Source organism: Pelodiscus sinensis, chromosome 10 (genome assembly GCF_052426305.1).
Source record: "Pelodiscus sinensis isolate ZL-2025 chromosome 10, ASM5242630v1, whole genome shotgun sequence".
Taxonomy (NCBI): Eukaryota; Metazoa; Chordata; order Testudines; family Trionychidae; genus Pelodiscus; species Pelodiscus sinensis.
This window is the reverse complement of record NC_143061.1, coordinates 40,951,445-40,970,529: the sequence shown is the minus strand read 5'-3', so window position 1 is coordinate 40,970,529 and position 19,085 is coordinate 40,951,445. Positions and strand designations below refer to the sequence as shown.

At 44.9% G+C, this 19,085-nt stretch overlaps 1 protein-coding gene across 1 annotated transcript in view; it reads right to left on the bottom strand.

Annotated features, from left to right (window-relative positions):
• The window catches only part of EPHA4 (EPH receptor A4), a 141,713-nt gene that overhangs the window by 66,084 nt on the left and 56,544 nt on the right, over nucleotides 1-19,085 (bottom strand). Inside the window, exon 4 of the mRNA XM_075937537.2 lies at nucleotides 16,765-16,920. Within this exon, the coding sequence (XP_075793652.1) occupies nucleotides 16,765-16,920 (156 nt within the window). The remainder of the gene's footprint in view (nucleotides 1-16,764; nucleotides 16,921-19,085) is intronic.

Genomic DNA, 19,085 nt, shown 5'->3' with positions numbered 1-19,085 from the left:
CTCTTGTGGTCTCCAGATGCTAACAACAAACTCATAAACTTCTGTTCTTATGCAACATCACCAGAGTTCCAGACTCAGGCAAGATGGCCACCATTTCCTTATACTTTTCACTCATAGAAAGATGGCTGCCACATCCCACTGTTACCAATTAGACGGATACCAGGCTGCATTCAGTGAAAAAGGAGATTGCCTGGCAGGGAGCTGGATAAGAAATTATGCAACGAGAGGGGAATGTGGAGTGCAAGAGGGAGATGTACGTGGAGGAAAAAACATTGGAACACGTAGGGTTAAGCACATGACTAAAAAGTTGCAAAAGTAACATTGTAGGGGTGCAGTGGGAACAAGGGGCAGCTGAGAGCGAGATCACAAGATATTAGAGTTTGGGAGACAAATAGAAGGAAAGTATGAGGTGAATGGAGAAGCCTTCGCCGCCTTGAACAGACACAGATCCTTGCTTCGTAGAAGTGCCCAGTGTTTTCAAGTGAGACCGTGACATGCCAAGGAACTGCTTTTTCTACAGACTTGCCACTACACTTACTATAACACTGACACCCCCATAGGATCTGGGCAATCTTGTTTGCACATCTGCAAGTCTGGGGAACTGTGAGAGGGATTGCCATTAAGAAGAGTCTGATTAGTGCTCCACTGTTTAAAACAGGACCAGCATATAAAACCTTTGCTCTTGACAAGTAGTACCTAAACCTGCAATAAGTTCCATGGATGCCAATGGGGGTATTCATGAAGCAAGGACCTGAATATAAGAAAAGGTTTGTACAGTCTAGCTTATAATATAGTTCAAATACTCTAAAACAGCTGCATCTGGCTCAGACATTGCAGTAACTTCTGGGTTAAACCTAAAGTGATTTTGAAGTACATTAAGGCATTAAGACACTTTTCCAAGGCTCTGTGTCCAGTTTCACGTGGGAAAATGTGCCACAATGAATCAAGCTCCTCAGAAGCAAAAAGTCAGTAATTAGTATGTGGGACAGGGCATGGTAGTGTCTAAACAGAGAAGCAATGAAGCAGAAAACTAAGGAAGCAGATGCTTGCAGGTCGCCGAGATGAGCACACCACCTCCAGCATGAAAAGGAAGATGAGGGGAGGGGAGGGGAGGGGGGAGTTACTTGACGGTCTGCCATTAAGTCAAGGTGAAAGGCAATTTCCTTTTCTCCTGAAGAATATTTGCTATTGGAGATATAAGAATAAAGTGTGGGCAGAGATTTCAGATTGACAAACCCAGTTTCACTGAGCATTTTTTCCCATCTCACCTGCAATCAGCATGCCCTTTGTTTTGGACACTAGAGCTTTCTAAGCTAGTTGAGAAGATACCCTTACACAGGGGAAAACCCTTCCATGGACACAGAGAGCCCGAACTATAGTGAAGCCAGTGTTTTTCCACTGCAAAGCAAGTGAAGGGAGCAAACATGCTACTGGGATCACACAGTGAAAAGCATCTTCTTCAGGCCAGAGAGCTGCATTCATGGAAGTTCCCCTTCTGGGCTTTCAAGGAAGAAGCTTTGCAATGGGGATGGAGAGATTGGGGTGATGGCTCTGTGCAGTGCAGTCAATTATTTTGATAAAATCACAAGTCTTGTGGTTTTTGAGGCTCTTCTAAAAGTCCCAGGTGGGGGATAATTACAATGCATATCCCACAGACAAAGGAGGATGGGAAATTTTGAATTTTACTCCTTGGACCCCATAAATTCCACTTCACAGCAACCATCCTAAATCTTTCTAAAGCAGGGGTGGGGACCCTCAGGCCTGCCTGGATCCGGCCCCAAGGCTCAGGGCCCACTCCCAACATTGGGGAGCCCACACTGGCGATCCAGGCCTCCTACCTCCTTCCCCTCCTGTGGGACTGGAGCACACAAAATCAACTAGGCTGGATACCCCTAGGCTCTGAGTTGTAAGGGGAACGTGGGGAGTATCTTTCTCCTCCTTAGTCAGGGGCTATGTCCGTGAAAGTTGTGGTTTTTTGTTGTTGTTGTTTGTTTGCTTCTCTCATGTGTGGCTCCTGACTGATTTTTCTGTAGGTCAGTAGCCCCCCCCATCCCAAAAAAGGTTCCCTACCTTTTTAGGGGACCTTGAGCATAGTAGGAGAAGTATATTTCAGCATGCTGCATTGCATCTATCAATTTCCCGGAGAAACATTACAACATTCCCCATTTAGAAAGGGATTTTGTTTAATAGAGAAATGATCTTTATCAGATGACTAATGTTGTCCTTAACCTTGAACCACCCTAACAGACAACCAGAAGAGATGCCAATGTCTGCATGGGCCAAAATGGTTCTGTCAGGATAAAAAAGCGCTGCTCCAAGAGCGTGCTAAACCACTGCAAAAGGCAAGTGGTGCAAAGAACATTTCATTCAGCTGGATCAATATTCTTGCCACAGAGTCCTCACATAGGGACTGATTCTGCCCAGCCCTTCATGCACGCACAAGGGAAAGACACCATGCCCCTTTAGGCTCTGGGACCTGGCACAATCACTCAAAATCTACCAGACTGTGCAAATCTAGAATCACTGGTGACACAGGACTCCCTAAAAGTAGTGCAGAACGGCACCAAGACCCCGTTAAGAACAGCAGAACAGATCCTGTGTGCATGAAGGAAAACCGATACTATGCTTTATCAAAAGGTGGTACTGTGACTGTGCTCTCCCTGCAATCCTAAAAACACTGTGAAGGCCTGCGTTGTTCCTACAAGGCAGCCTCTCAGTATTACCCTACCATGATCTGTGACATACAGGCACAGTCAGGCAACTTCATACTCACACACCCTAAGAGTTCCAACCTATCCTGAGTTTCTCTGCTGCTGTAAATCCTCCCTGACCTGCATGGCCTTTAAAAGCCTCGAGAAATAACCAGCACTGGAGCATTAGGGTTAGGAAATGTGAATACAGTGTTCTAGATAATTGCATGTGAGCTCTTGCTATGACTAAGGTTTAATACTGGGGATTTTACATATTGCATTTTTATTAGTGATCTGCCCAGCAAGGTGTTTCTCAGAAAGCCTCCCTGGGTGTGTGCAGACAGTAAATGCAATTATAGCTTTCCACGACAGGACCAGAAAGACTTGTTTGGTATAGGAAGTCCAGCAACAATACATGGTTAGAAGGTTTGGTTTAAAAGATGGTGAAAGAAGGATTCCAGCAAAGCAGCTCTAGAGCTACTGTTCTGCATACAGAGATGCTGCAAAGCAAGGAATTTATAGTATGGGTCTTGAGCCACCACAGCTGCCTCAGCCTGACAAGATGTCAGCATCCAATCTTGAAACAACCAACATTCTGAAATCCTGGACTGTCTTTTAATGTGGATGGTAGGTGCAGGGGTATTTTAAACCACCAATGACATACACCTTTTCTTACCAAGTCTCCTGCAGGGCTTTCTCTTACACAAAAGCTATGGAAAGGGTTTCGTTTTCCTCCTTTTCTTTGGATTTACGTGGACATAGCATTTAAGATAAATAAAGTGTTTTCTTTTTAATGAACCTAAATAATCATTATAGAGTATCTTAGTAACGTTTTTTCTATTAGATTAAAAAAAATCAATTCTCAGTTCTAGCATGGGTTTAACGTCGGGGGAAATGCATCTCTTAATGCTTTTAAAGTGAATTCAGTGCTTCTGAAAGGTGCTAGATTGATAGCGCTGACAACTAATGTCTATTTAGCCACAGAAAGATAAAGCATTGACAGTTGCAGTGCAAGCTTGCCCCCAACTGCCCTGCCATAGTGACTTCAGTCCTGTTACACAGGGATCAGCACAAGAAGTTGAAGGGTGTGTGCCTTTCTCTAAACCATTTCTTGGCTTCTCTGCTGAAGATGTCTATAGGGTACCTGTGGGGGTGGGCTTTGTGACTATGACACTTCCCCATTAAGGACTACACTGATACTAGCAATCAGATGGGAACAAGTTTCTGTCTGCTATCAACCTGGGCTAAGATTTTGTTTGCTATCTTGAAAGAATGCGTGTGCGTGGGTGCAGCTCTATTAAAAGCAAACAAACCCACGCTCTCCATAAACATGTTAACGGAGGTTCTCAAAATATGCTCCACACAAGGACAGGCTTTATCTTAAACATTCCTTCAGTTAGTTACTCATGTCAGTGTCTTTACAACAAGGAACCCTTGAGTCACTTTGAACAGAGGTGGGAATTCCTAACTGGACTAGGTTTTTTTTTTTTTTTTTTTTTTTAAACAGGTATGGGTGTGAGGGTCAAAGGGTTAAAACGAGGGAACCGGATGGGGATACCGAGCAGAGAACCCCGGACAGCGCCCACTGCCCGCCGAAGGTCTCGAGAGAGCCTGCAGGCGCTGCCCATTGGAACTCTGTCCAGATACAGCAATGGAAATAGGCCCCACAGTCGCAGGCCCCTCCCCCGGCCAACCTCTTCTCCCTGGTTTTGTAGATTGCTAATTTGGCCATAGCCAGGAGGAGGTTGACCAGGAGGTCCCGCGACTTTGTGGGGCCATGGATGGGATGTGCGTAAATTAACAAGTGTGTGTGTGGGGGGGGAGTGCAGCCAGAACCTCAACAAGAGGTTCTGGAGGAGCCGAAAGAGGGGTTGTAGCCTGGCGCACTCGATGTAGATGTGCGTCAGGGTCTCCCTCACACCACAGAAGAGGCACGTTTCGGAGGTGGGGGTGAACCGCGCCAAGTACACGCCCGTGCTCACCGCGCCGTGCAGGATTCTCCAGCAGATGTCCCCAGTGGGCCGTGGAACCAAGGTCAAATAGAGGCTGGCCCACAAGAGACTTTCCACTGACTTCAGTAGATTGTGGATCAGATCCTAAGAGGAGCTCGTCCTTCATACTAATCCCACAAAACAGGCTGAAATGAAAATCAGCTACTGTTGCGCAGAGTCTAAAACCTCAAAAGGCTGTATCCTGAAAGGTGCTGAGTGCCTCCTATGCAGAGAGCTTTTGAGGAGGTCAGTAGGCACCAAGATCTCTCAGGCTCAGATTTTGTACTGAGTTTTTGCTCTGCTCAACATTGTAGCATCTAACTGGCTGAGGAGTTTGCATCCCATTTTCAATGGGACTTAAGTTTCTAAGTCCTTATGAAAATGAGATTTTGGTGTTTCAGTGCTCAGTGCTGCAATTCTAAAATACCTTTAAAAATCTGGGGTGAAGTACCTACTAAGTACCTAAGTACCAGGCCTTTACTCGTTGGAATTCAAATCCTTTCTTATGCTGTGTTTATGTCTGGGTAAAAGAACATTTCACCATCACGATACCCCTGCAGAATGTGCAACAGATAATGATTAGTATTGAAATGATTCTTTGCCCAGCATTCAATCTAATTTTGCTTTGTAGCATGAAGCCCATAGGAAGCTATAACTCACTGGCAATCCCCACCAAACTTTAGGAAACCTCATACATGGAAAATGGACTTTTATCTTCTTTAACTACCCCCGTGGTATCTTTGGCGGGGGAGGGAGAAGCTTGAGAAGGATTGTTGTTATCCTAGCACAAGAATAGGCAATACATTTTTGCACGGGGGCGGAGGGGGGCACTTAATGAATTTGGATACATGGCTACAGGCCAGCTCTACCCCTGGAAAGGGAGGTGCTTGGTGTGGAAGGGCTGGAGCTGGGTCTAGCCTCCCCTCAGTTGTCCAGGGCCGAATGCTTTGAATTAAAAACACAGCAAAGGAATTGCAGCTCCCAGACCTGCTTCTACCATGCTGCCTGGCAGCAGCCTGGGGTTGCTGTGGCTATTTAAAGGGCTCACAGCTCCAGTCCCTGCCAGGGTAACGCTGTGACTGGGAACCATAAGCCATTTAATTAGGAGCTTGTTGCCTGAGCCACTGCTTGGAAATTCAGCAGCATGGGCAGCAGAATATAAGAAGAAAGCAAACAGATGCAGTCCACATAACCCCCACCAGGTGGATTTGAACCTAGGACCTCTGAAGCTTAGTATAGGAGCCTCTACCCGTTGAGCTAAAAGCCAGCTACTGGCTCTGACCTCATGCTGTAGAGCAGTGGTCCCCAACCATTTGGGGTTGCCGGGCGCCAGGGGGCATGGCCATTCGCCCGCCGGGTGCCCAGGGGGAGGGGCGGGGGGGCCCCCCATAGCCGGGGGCGGGGCCCCCCCATAGCCGCATTCCGGGGGCCGGCGCTCTCCCCTCAAGCGCCGCACGCCCGGGCCGGCGCTGGCGCTCTCCCCCCCCTCCCTCAAGTGCCGCGCGCCCGGCGCTCTCTCCCAAGCGCCGCGCGCCGGGGGCCAGCGCTGGTGCTCTTTTCCTCCCTCCCTCCCCCAAGTGCCGCGCGCCCAGGCCAGCGCTAGTGCTCTCTCCCCAAGCGCCGTGCGCCCGGAGCCGGCGCTAGCGCTTCCTCCCCCTCCCCCCCCAAGCGCCACGCACTCGGGGCCGGCGCTGACGCTCTCTCCCCCCCATGCGCCGCAGGGGGTGAATCCGCGGCACCCCTGGGGCCGGCGCTCACCGTGCGCCATGCGCCCGGGGCCGGGGCCAGGTCAGCCCTGAGCACTTGGCGGGCACAGAGAAATGCCCCCGCGGGCGCCATGGCGCCCGCGGGCACCGTGTTGGGGACCACGGCTGTAGAGGTCTCTTGTTCTTATCTGTTGCTGTGGTATAGATGCCACTGTATGGGACAGTGAATCACATTAGGGCTATGTCTATACTGCAATCCTCCTGTGCAAGAGGAAATGTAAGTGGAGTGCTCATTTGCATATGTTGTGCTCACATTTGCATTTCCTCCTCGGATCCCTTTTGCGCAAGAGGTTTTTGCGCAAAAATGAGCTGGGTAGATGGCTCCTTTTTGCGCAACCCTCCCTTTTGCACAACAGCCATTCTTCCTCATTTTTTCAGGAAGAACGGCTCTTGCACAATGGGGGGTTTTGTGCGAAAAGGAGCCGTCAACACAAGTCTTGCTCAAGAGGGATTGGAGAAGGTAATGCAAATGTGAGTGCGACATATGCAAATGAACACACCGGATCTAAGTGTTAGGTGGGCCGGATCCAGCGCCTGCCGGGGTATTTATGTGTGCCCAAGGGGCGCCACACGGCCTCTGGTCCTGGGCGCACAGCTCCCCTTACAGCTGCCATCAGGCACCCCCCATAGGTTGGCGTCCCGGGCAGCTGCCCGACTAGCCCCCCACCCCCTTAATGCGTCTCTATGGGCGTGCGCAGCCCCGCCCCACTGGATGCACAGTGCACGAGTGGCCCCACCCCCGGATGCGTGACGAGTGAGCGGCCTTGTCTCTATATGAAAAGAGCCTTGTCCACTGTATAACAGTCATCCAAAAGAAAAGACCAGCCAAGAGTCACTGCAGTCTAAAAGGAACCTGGTATGAATTGGACTGACTTGAATCAGCAACTTGGCTTTGAGTAGACTAAAGGAAAGCCCTGAAGTTTTCGATAAGATGCAGGAACAACTTTGCACAATAGACATCTGTGAGAGACTGTCCAGATGTCAGCATTTTAATGGCAAGAAAGCCTAACTGGACACACATTATTCACTGTACAATAAGTCATTAAAAATCAAATACATCTTCTGTTGTATGAGTTTTGTATGCCAGACACTGCATACAATATAGCAAGAATAAAAAGGACTATAGAGACGCAAAGAGAAAACAGCTTTCAGAACCTAAAGTCTTTCAACCATTAACGGAATATATTTTTAAATCCAACACAAGTCTAAAATGGAACTCCCTAGAGACAAAGTTCTGTATTTCCAATTGGGTGCAAAGAAAAATAACTCAAATAAATAATAAGATAAATTCCTTTAAACTCATGATGCTGCCTCACTGAAATGCTGGGGAAATTGGTGCAAGGCCAAGAGTTCAAGAAGAAGCTGCTTGGTTCTCCCCTTTCTATTTCCTAAAACTTCATTAATCATGTACAACTTTGCAGCTGTCAATAATGCTTCAGTGTCTGGGCTGTGGAGCCCTTCAGATAAGCCTTTGTTGTTAATCTCTCTCCATCTGAAAGACAGGTTATAACGCACAGTAAACACTTGGGATGTGTAAGTTTTGACTCTGAAATAAAGCCCACGCTTTCCCCTGACAGTTGAATATGTTGCTGCCACTAATTGCTTTCTTTCAGCAGTTGCGGGACAGCTCTCTGCTTGCTGCAGGCTGGTTTACATAAGCACTGCCGTTTAGGACAACCATTGCTTCCTAGCTGCATGGGCATCCCTGGTCATTTATCATTACAGGATATGTGTTTTTACAACGGTGAGGGCTAAAGTTAACTGTGCACTAAAAAGTAACAACCACTTGAAATATCAGTCACTGGCTACTTTCCTTTCTTTTGAGCACAGATTAATATTAGTTTACCTAGATTAATCAAAGCATACAAATGGTACACAAGGAACCAATTCCAAAGTTTTTACTCAGGCAAGACTCCCAGTGACTTTGGATGGAGTTTAACCTACTATGACCTTTGGAAATGGGACAGTAATAGAAGTGTCCATTTTCCTGGCATGTACTATTTCCCAATGACTTGCCAAAGGATCTCTTCCCCCTTGGTTACTGAATTCATAAGACTTGGTTTCTTTGATTTAAAGAACAATGCAATTGATATTTCCACTTCTCTGAAGCTAAGGAGTTACTGCAGAATTCTGATTATTAATGTCCCATGGGAAGTTTGAGACACACGTCACCATTGTGTGGTCTCTCTCAATTCCCCACCAGTAGTTACTCTAGTCACAACTACTGATTTTCCTAAACCAGGATGTGTGGCAACTCCTGCTGTCAAACAGATTAAAAGTAATGAAACCCATTGTGGATGGCAAAAGATTCTTTGGACGTTTGATAGGGAAAAGTCCAACCAGGAAAAACAAGTTATGTTACTGCACAAACAGCTAAATTTTTTACTTTGGCAAAACTTGATTTACTTCAATGGATATGGACTTCAGGACTGGGTCAAAATCAGAGTCCCAAATTAATCCAGTAAATGCCTGTACAGATTTAAAGATATAGAGAAAGAGAGGCAGCAGTAAGCTAGTATCTCCTTTACTGCATTTAATGAACCATTGATTTTAACCTTAATTATTATAAAGCCATAGCCTCATATACTCCCTTGGATCCCAATACACATCAAGATCTGATGCAAAAAAATTATTTTTAAAATGTTCTGACTGGAAGACTAGATCCAATAAATCAACACCTCTCTTGTCCCATACTCCCTCGTCTCCCACTTAGCCTCCTCAGTCCTTTCATCCAATCACAGTTTTTGGTGTGAGGCCCGCCTTCTGTGAATTTCCTGTCAAACTAAATCCCTAGCTGCAGCTAACTGACAGTATATTTCTAAATCTCATCTAAAACAACCCAACCCACCCCCCCAAAAAAAATCCCTCAAACCACTATTGCCTATGCAAAATACACTTTTCACTCACCTCAAATTTGCAACCCTAAAAGTGTTTCAAGAGAACAGTTGGTATGCAAGTTCTACACAATACAGTTATGGGTTATTGTTCCTTAAAGATGAAGCAGCATTTTATATAATTAAATCTGCCTTAAGGCAATAATAAAGTCTGTTGCTTAATTATAGTCTTCTACTAAGGTGGGGCAGAATTATTACGTTAGGAAAGAAACACCACGTCTTATGAAAAGAAGCTGCCAAATAAGGGTGGTCTCTTCTATAGGTTTCAGTATAATTTACACTAGATCTTATTTGCTCTTTCATACAATACAACTGCTCACTAAAGGCCTCTCAGACTGTATTTCTTATTATTAGAAAAAGTGTGGAGGAAACCATAAGAAAATATGGAGAAGCCCATATTAAAACTGCCTCCTACACGCTATAGCTTTCTTGGCTACGTGTTATTCCTTCCTATCTGGTTCTTCTGCACCAACAATTGACCTCCAATTGCATAAAATTAGAACAGGCAACAATGGGAATTTGTCCGGATGTTCACTGAAGGGCTAAGTTTAAGAAGCTTCTACATGTGTGTTCCTTTATGCAAAAATGTAAGCAATTGTAGAAAACGTACTGAATACATGCTCAGATGATCGGTTCTATATGGAATTAGCCATTTGCATAAGGAGTTACTGTGAATGTATTTTCAAACAGGTATGTAACTGCACCCACATTTTTTAAAATTTAAGCCAATGTTTTTCTTTGTGATATTTTAAGTGTAACAGAGGAGGGAATTAAAGACATTATATGATAATGTAACATTTGCGAGATTAAAGTGTTTAGACCTTACAGAACTTGATTTTAAACCTTGACCTTGGAAACAAGTAAGGACAGTGTTATTTTAATTTGCATTCAAATTTTAACAACACAGTCACACAGCACTAGTAGAATCCACATTGAGTTTCCACTGTAGATTGCTCATCATTTCATTATGGTTCATTATGTTGATAACTGTCAGAAAGCATTAGAAGCAGGAGACTTGAGTAATAGGACTGAAATGGTAATTTAAAAACAATATACTTTCTGAAGGAAATACAGAAGTGCACTAAATTCAATTAGAAGAGGTGAATGTAAAGACAAACTAAGTGACGTTTGCTGTTTGAAGTAAAGCTCTTTTGATTTCTTGATAACCTAAACTGGAGAAAGCTATTTTAAAGCAGGCACTTTCATCATGCATCTTGCTAAATTTGTCCTCGTTAAATCTAAGCTCCTTTGGCATAAACGGTCTTAAAAAGCAATTGTTTTAGGAATATGTTAGGCCATGCCAAACTATCAATCAAACTATCAGTCCTTGTTTGGGTGACACCATGGACTAAATTATTCAGGGTCATTAACTTAGACAAATCTCAAGCAGGACAGACTGTGCTAACCATCTCTTTTTACCAAAATGCTCCAATCACAAACCATTAATAATATTGATCAAACAGACTACATAAACAATACAAAAGTGCCCTATATTTTACATTTGCACTGTTTGTTAAAAAAACAGTGCAAAAGATACATAGGGGAAAGAAAGAAAAACTCTCATAGACTTAAAAAAAAAACTTGAAAAACAATGAATAGTCTTAGCAGCACTTAAAGACTAATAAAACATGTAGATGGTATCATGAGCTTTTGTGGGTACAACCCACTGAGCCTATGACACCATCTACATGTTTTGTTAGTCTTTAAGGTGTTGCTAGACTATTCGTAGTTCTTCAAGTTTTTCCAGTTACAGATTAAACTTGACTACCTCTGAATCTCATTGACTTAAGTAGGAATTACACCTGCCTATGTCAGAATGGAATTTAGTGAGGAAATCTAAAACCTGAATGCTCATGGATCATTAGAAAAAGAAATTCAGGAATAAGGAGCATGACTTAACTGGTGGCTTTCTACCTCTCACAGATGTATTTATAGTGGAGACAATACCCCATATTGAAGCGCGAAACTTATGACAGACCCATCTTCTTTGAAGGTCTGAATAGTTGCATTAAAACAACTTTTGCCATGCTTTTAGGGGGAGGGGGGGGGGGAATGGCTTTTTCCCCACAGTTTGTGCTCAAGTGTACAATACATTAACCATACCATTTTCTTGCCCGAGCACACAGCTGACAAGCTGCGTGCACTTTAGAATTGCAAGCCTGAATTCCTCACTTAGCCAATGAGGCAGATCCAAACCAAGAGAATTTTGTGTAAGAAAGGAGGTGGTTCTTTTCATTGATGAGGACACCACAGCTGTGATTATCCTTGGAGAGGAGATTGAAGTAAAAGTTCCCTTCTGTCCTGTAAGTAAATGGCCATGTTTCTTCATGTCTTTGTGCATCTATGTCTGCTCTATTCACGTCTTAGCTACAACCAGTGGGTCAAAGTTTGCTGTCATTCACATCCATTCAAGCCTGCCTGACTGTATTTTGCTCTCATTTTTTTAGGAGAAAGTCAGCAGTAACAAGGATTGCCAGGTGTCCAGTTTTGAACTGGACTGTCTGGTATTTGAGTTTTCTGTTCAGGAAACAAACTGAGAAAATACCAGACATATAAATGTCCGGTATTTTCTAATGAAGTTTTTATTATTATCATGAGTATCAGTACGTAGTTGCAAACTGCGTGAGAGTGTCTACAAGCCAGGCAGTACGCAACTAAACAGTAGCGAGGAGGGGAGCGGAACCGGGGGCGGGATGGAATCCCCCGGGGCCAGACTCGCCCATGCGCCCCGCCAGGACCACGCGCTGGACAGGCACCCCGGGATCTGCGTGCACTCGAGCCAGCCCCGCTCCACACTGGCTGGTTCCCCCCCGCCACACACACACACACACACACACACACTCCACTCCCCCCCCCCCAGTCAGCCCCGCTCTCCCCAACCCGCTCCCGGACAGCCCTGCTTCCCGCCAGTCAGTTCCCCACCAGCCAGCCCCACTCCCCTTAACCCTCTCCCGGCCAGCCCTGCTTCCCGCCGGCCGATTCCACCCCTCTCGATCTCCTCCGGCCAGCCCCGCTTCCCCCAACCCCTTCCTGGCCAGCCCTGCTTCCTGCCAGGCGGTCCCTCCCCCCGATCTCTCCCAGCCAGCCCTGCCCCGCCCCCCCATCTGAGATCAAGTGTGTCCGATATTTTTTAAAAAAATCTGGTAATCCTAGCAGTAACTGCCAACATCATAGAGCAATACTAGATTTCTACCACTGTAACTAAAGAGTTGAATTTGGGCCATTTACTTAAATGGGGTAACACTGACATGTACACGAGTTAAAAGTGGTTTGTATAGCTTAACAGAGGACAAAACATGTAAAATACTCCTCATCAAACCTCTGCTTCGGAGGGGAGGTGTCAGAATATTCCAAGCTCTGGGGAACACATTTGGCTCAGCTTGTGCAATTTCATTGACACAAAAACTGTATAAAAGGAAAGGGAGGAAGAGAACTCTAATTCCCTCTCATTCATAAGCACAATCAGGCTAATGGAAAGCTATAGGAGTCTTCTTCCTGAAGCCTACAAAGAGTAAGATACAAGTGACACAAGAGTAGCCAATATATTACTGAAAGAAACTGATGCCCAAGAGTCAAGTCTCTATAGAAAAGAGTCCAGAGAAGACTCAAGTTCTTCATCTCAAAAAAAGGGTTAGAAATAATAATACATAGTTTAAAAAAAGCTTAATCAACAGTCCATTTCAGGTGTTTACCTCCAAATTACCGAACACTACTTTTGTTCACCTGGTCTAATAGCTCTCCAAGTGAACAGGAAACTGATTTTACAAGCCACTGGAGCATAGTCTATCTTTTTGCTAGAAGAATGGATCTCAGATACTGTGTTTTATTTCTTCATTAGTGTGCAGTCACACTGAGCGATTACTAAATGCAGGGCTGAATGAGAATACCTGGTTTAAAGAGAGCATAATGAACAAAGATGGTGCCTGATTATTATGGCTGTCAGCACCAGTGAATTGGGTTTGTCACCTGGTTTAACCAACTGGTAAGAACTGATTAGTGTCTGAAATCAGTCTGAAAAAAAACCCCAAACTTCTGATGCTTATGTTCCTCTCTTTCCCCATATCTTGTGAAGAAAAGGCAGGCAAAGAGAGGTAGTTCTTCCAAAGGGGTTACTTACCCTTACAGAGCATATACGTAAACCTACACAGCAGTGTTACTTCGGAATAAAGGCCATTATTCTGAAATAACAATGCAAAATAATAATTATTCCAACTTCTGTAAACCTCATTCTGCTTCGGAATAACACCTCTTCCAAAACTGCTATTTTGCCACTACCGCTATTTCAGAATAGTTCCTCCCCAAGGCCATTCAAAGTAATTACTTCCTAGTGCAGTGGTCCCCAATCTTTTGGGATTGCTGGGCGCCTGGGGCAGGGGCCGCCCATGAGCCTCGCGCCAGGGGCCGGCACTGGCATGTGCCGCGCGTCCAAGGCAGGGGCCGTCCATGCCGTGCGCCCGGGGTAGGGGTCACCCATGTGCCTCATGCCTGGGACCATAGCAAAATGAAGTGGCGATTTAAATAATCGCCACTTCATTTACATCAAAATGGCTGCCATGCTGTGCCGATCAACTTTTTGTCGGCTCAGCGCGGTAGTCTGTACGCTCAGCAGTCGACATCAAAAGCCTTTGTCGACCACCCCTTTATGCTTCATGGGATGAGGTTTATCGGGGCGGTTGACAAAGGCTTTTGATGTGGGCCGCCAAGCATCCAGCGCGGCAGCCATTTTGATGTAAATGAAGTGGCGATTATTTAAATCGCCGCTTCATTTTGCTATATCTACAAAGCTCATCTACATGGTTCCATCGACGGAGCCATGTAGTGTAGACATACCCAAAGCCACACTGCCCTAGGAAGAACTCAGAGCTTAGCCATCATTCTTCCCCAATGTTCCAGGGCTCGTGGGACGACTGTGCAGCCTTCTTGGCTCTGCAGGCCCAGTGTTCTCACTTGCGAGAGTGAGGAATGGGAACAAGACTGTGTCCTCATTTTTTCAGCTCCACTCTTTTGGGATTAAGCTATAAACTTGGGGGTAATCCTGAGAACAATGACTGCAGTTGTGACCAACTATCCACCCCACTATTCATAAGCTAGTCAGAACATCACAGGCAGTGATTAAACATAGCAAACATAGACCCTAGTCCAAACACATAATCTGCCAGAATATGCTTCACAAGAAAGAACTGTACCCTCCCACTAAACCATATTACTCACTGGAACGCTCTCTTTGCACTTTGGTCACTTACACATGTCTCCTCACCTCAAACCTTTGTTTGATAGTTTCATTTTTGGTCAGGACGTCATTCATTAGAAACTTTAGCTGGTATAACAATGGTGCTTGGAGGTGCAGTTATGGGAAGGGAAAGGCTGGAACTTAAAGGGATACGGTAACAGCCATGGACAAAATATTATTTCCTCTCATCTCTCCATAAGAAATTTGGATTACAATAAAAACTAATAAAATAAAACAAAAGCTCTCTCTCGCTCTCTTGCACACACACACACGTGCGGGCACCCAATTTTGACTCCAAAAGCAGTCCCATAGCCTTCAATGGGAGCTGTACATAAATTGACCCTAAGACCCCAGCAAAATATAGCCTTTATGTTTATTGATTCAAAATGTTATATTCCTACAGAAGAAACTTTATGATCAAAATATGTGGCCGAGGAATGGTGTAAGTTCTACCTCATAGGCAGCGTGACCCACTAACACATACCTGGATTGATACTTATCAGTGTAGGCATGCTCATTGTTCCATCTTCCTTAGGGTATGTCTAGACTACATCCCTCTGTCACCAGAGGGATGTAAATTAGACATACCGACAATGCAAATCTCCCGCGCGTCATTTGAATAAAAATGTCCGCCACGTTTTGCCGAGTCAGCAGTGTGTCGGCAAAAAGCAGCTGTCAAGACGGGGATCAGCTAACAAAGATAGCCTTTGTCAGCCGATACTGTAAACCTCATTTTACAAGGCGTTAGGGATCAGCCGACAAAGGCTTTGTCACCCGATACCCGTCTTTGTCGCTTTTTGCCAACAAACTGCTGACTCGGCAAAATGCGGTGGACATTTTTATTCAAATGAAGCACAGGAGATTTAAATCCCAACTTCATTGCAATTTGTCTATTTTTCATCCCTCTGGCGACAGAGGGATATAGTCTAGACATACCCCGTCACAGAGACTAAGGGTGTCTGCCCCCACTGTCCCTTTAAGGCTAAAACGCAGCCCTGGGGGAGACACTACTGCTCTAGTTGGGGAGCAGGAGGGACCTGGTTGTCAGGGAAGCTGGAGGTTTCCTGAGAGAGAACAATTTTGGGAAAAGACCGGACCTCGCTCCCAGGCTTCAGGGCCTGGGACAAGGCCTGAGTGTACTAAGCTTGCAGGGAAACAGCCAGTGATTGGAAAAGGCAGCAGGCCCACACCCCCTTGCCAATGAGGAGTGGCCATTTCAGACTGCAGTTTGCCCCGAGGTAAGGGGCTAGATGAAGACTAGCAGTGGGTGAATGAGGCAAGGTGGGTATAGAGGAATTGGGGGAGGGGAAGACCCCAGAGGACAGAGACACAAGACTGCTGACAAACTGTCCCCCCCCACCCGCCCCAAAGGGAGCTGAGAGACAACTTGTAGTGAGCACTGCCAGAGGGCAGTGTCCTGAAGAGTCACCACAGTCTGGGAGTGACGTGGGTCCAGAACGGAAGACTGGAGCGACAGCAGAGACAACAGCCACAGGGAGGCATCTTACAGGCTGGCAAGAGCTAATTCCCAGTGCTACCAGCAAGAGGCACCATGGTGGTGAGTCTCACCCTATGACAGTCTCCCTGACAAAAACATCCTTGTGGAATTAAAATATAATCTCCTGTTTCCTCACAAATTGGAGCCACTTGAGTATTTACTGATTGCAGCTTTGCATTTAGAAAGCATGTACGTATAAGCAGCACAATAAACCAAGCATCCTGGTATTTCAGAGTGCTAATGCCATCCTTAAGGAGACATGCTATACATTTTAAGCTAGTCAACATTCTGCCTAGTAACTGTAAACACATACAGCATTAACATGAAGGCTTTGCAGGCGAAGAGGCAGTGTAGTCCAGATGTACTGCCCTACACTGGGACTCCTGAGGAAGAGGTTCCAATCCTGTGTCTGCCACTGATAAGAGGCCAAACCTCTGATAATTATTGCTGAGCTATTTACTTTTACAGCAAATGGTTTAAACACTCATTTATTTACACATTTCATGTTATGTTTCATGTTGGGAAGAGACTCACTTCTGACTTATTATGCTTACTTGGTTGAAGAGGAACGCTGAACTGATACTGAACACTGCTCCTGCACACTTCTCCAAGTGGGAGGTGCATCTCAAAGGACCATTTTTTCCATACAAATCATTGAGGCAGAATGAATAAATAAATAAGAGAGTCCAACTTACGAGTGCAGGGCATGGAGGCAGCATCATTTTCAGCTCGGAAAAAGCCCCGATCACATGTGCAGGAAGTAGAGCCCTCCCAGATGGAGTAGCTGTGGGACGGGCACTTGGCACAGGAAACGTCTGTGGAGAGAGCTTTGTAGTATCCAATTTTGCAGGCTAGAAGGAAAGAAGGGAATGGAGAGTGTTATTGGCCCAGGGTGTGATAGTGAAATGCTCTCGTTTAGTCAAAATCTAGGCAGGAGACATTTTAGAGGAAGAACAAACCACGTCCATATAGTCCCAGGTGAGACGTTAACTAACTAACAAACTCTTTAGTTGCTAGCCCTACCTTGAGATATCAATTTCTAATTCAAACAAGGGCTCTTTTAACAACACCTATAAGCACATATCCCTGCCAACTCTACTGGAAAAGCTTCTTCATCTTTGTATTATACATGGACTTGTATGTCTCTCCCCCTTCCCACCTGCACACACTCATACAGCACCGTAAACAGAACACAACTGTGTAATTCCACGACCACTTAAAGGAATGGCAGCCGATAGTCTGACAGTGCCAATTTTGGAGATGGAGTGGAACCGGCACCCACTGTGATTAGCAGGGCGGTTCTGAATCTAACATGCCCAGAAATGGCATATCTCCCTTCTGGCAAGGCAGAATTAATTTGGCTCTTTCTCCCTAAGGGAGGAAATCAGCATGTTCTTCCCTTCTCTAAGCTAGAGTATCCAATAGCTGCACTGTTGGCACAGAATCCCATGTGCTCTTGGCAAGCTTTCAGTGACTTCATCTTCATAAAGGCAACGCTTACACGGATGGCTACTTTTACATCACTTGGAAAAAACTCATTAGTATCGTTAATAGCACATTTTAATAGGGAGCTGTAGGTATGTCATCCTAGAAATCTGTGCCTTGGCGAAAGAAAGGCAGCCAACGCTGGTTTTCAACCCTTCACAGAAGAGAGCAAACATCCAGGCGATTTTTATAATGACAGAAAGTGTAGAAGGGGGATTACTCCCAATATTTACAGCATGACTCACTTTCACAGCTCTTCATTTAGCACCTCGACTATCTTTAGTTCCTGTGCTGTTACATGCATGGCTGCAGAAAGGAGCAGGCAGTCCCATTCAAAGCCTTTCTTCATCACTGACCGCATTCCACTGTTGTTGTTGTTTTTAATTTATTCTTTTTATTTTTATGATACAGGCCCTGGGCAGGGATTTCAGAAACACATTTGTGAAGGAGCCAGTTACTTTGCTCTTACTAACCAAAGATATTTATGGAATTTCCTTAATGAGCCTAAAAACTTCATGATGTGTGGCGTACTGTCAATAAAAGCACTGTGAGATCAATCTTGTTCTCACTCACTTTGGCTGTCACTGGACCAGTGAATCTTATAAAAACATACTGCTCCAATGACTAAGATTTATGCTTCCGGAGTTTATATACATCGCATAATTAGATAAGGTTCAGCTTGCAAGGTGCTTTTTGGCTACACTTCAAATGGCCTTGGGGTTTCGATTAAAATCAGAAACCGCTGCTTTGGCAGGAAGAAGCACTGGGGTCAAGACCAACCTCTCCACATCAAATACAATTAGTTCCTGAACACAAACAGAAATCCACTGGGTACAAGGCTGTCACTCAGTCAGTCACAGTAAACAAAGGCAACTTGTGTAAAATGGGTTAGTCTGCTTGTAGAACAGGCTGCCAAAAGAAGGCAAAATTACCTTATTTTTTTTTAAACATCTCAGTTGCAATATCTGACGAATGAGCCCAAAAACTGCTAACAGCCTGAATGCATTTGCATTAAAACCACTGCTGACATGCAAGTGACAGATTCTGAGGTAAGTTATACCAGCGTCAATTGGTAGCAACTCTATTGAAAATGTTGGTGCACCTGGTTTACATTAGCCTGACTCAGTTCACAATTGTGCCCTAATCCTGAAAATGACAAACACATAGATGCAGACAGAGAATACTTTTTACATTGCAAAAAGTAAAGGGAGATAGAGGGGGAGGAATACAACCTGAGACCTAACTACCGGTAATCCCACTTGCACTACAAATCCCATTTCCATGTTAAAAAAAATAAATAAAAAAGACAAGCATCTATCTTAATTCTGTCAATGGCTCATACAAAATTACTAAATAGAATGATTATCACTTGATTTTTTTCCTAATACCAAAACACATGCTAAATGAAGCACGGATTAACCAGTCCTACACAGGAGAAGAAAATTCTGTGGCGGCTTTAACACTTTAATCACAAAAACAGGAAGATGCAGCAGTTACACATTTTGGGTGACAACCACCACATTACATCCTC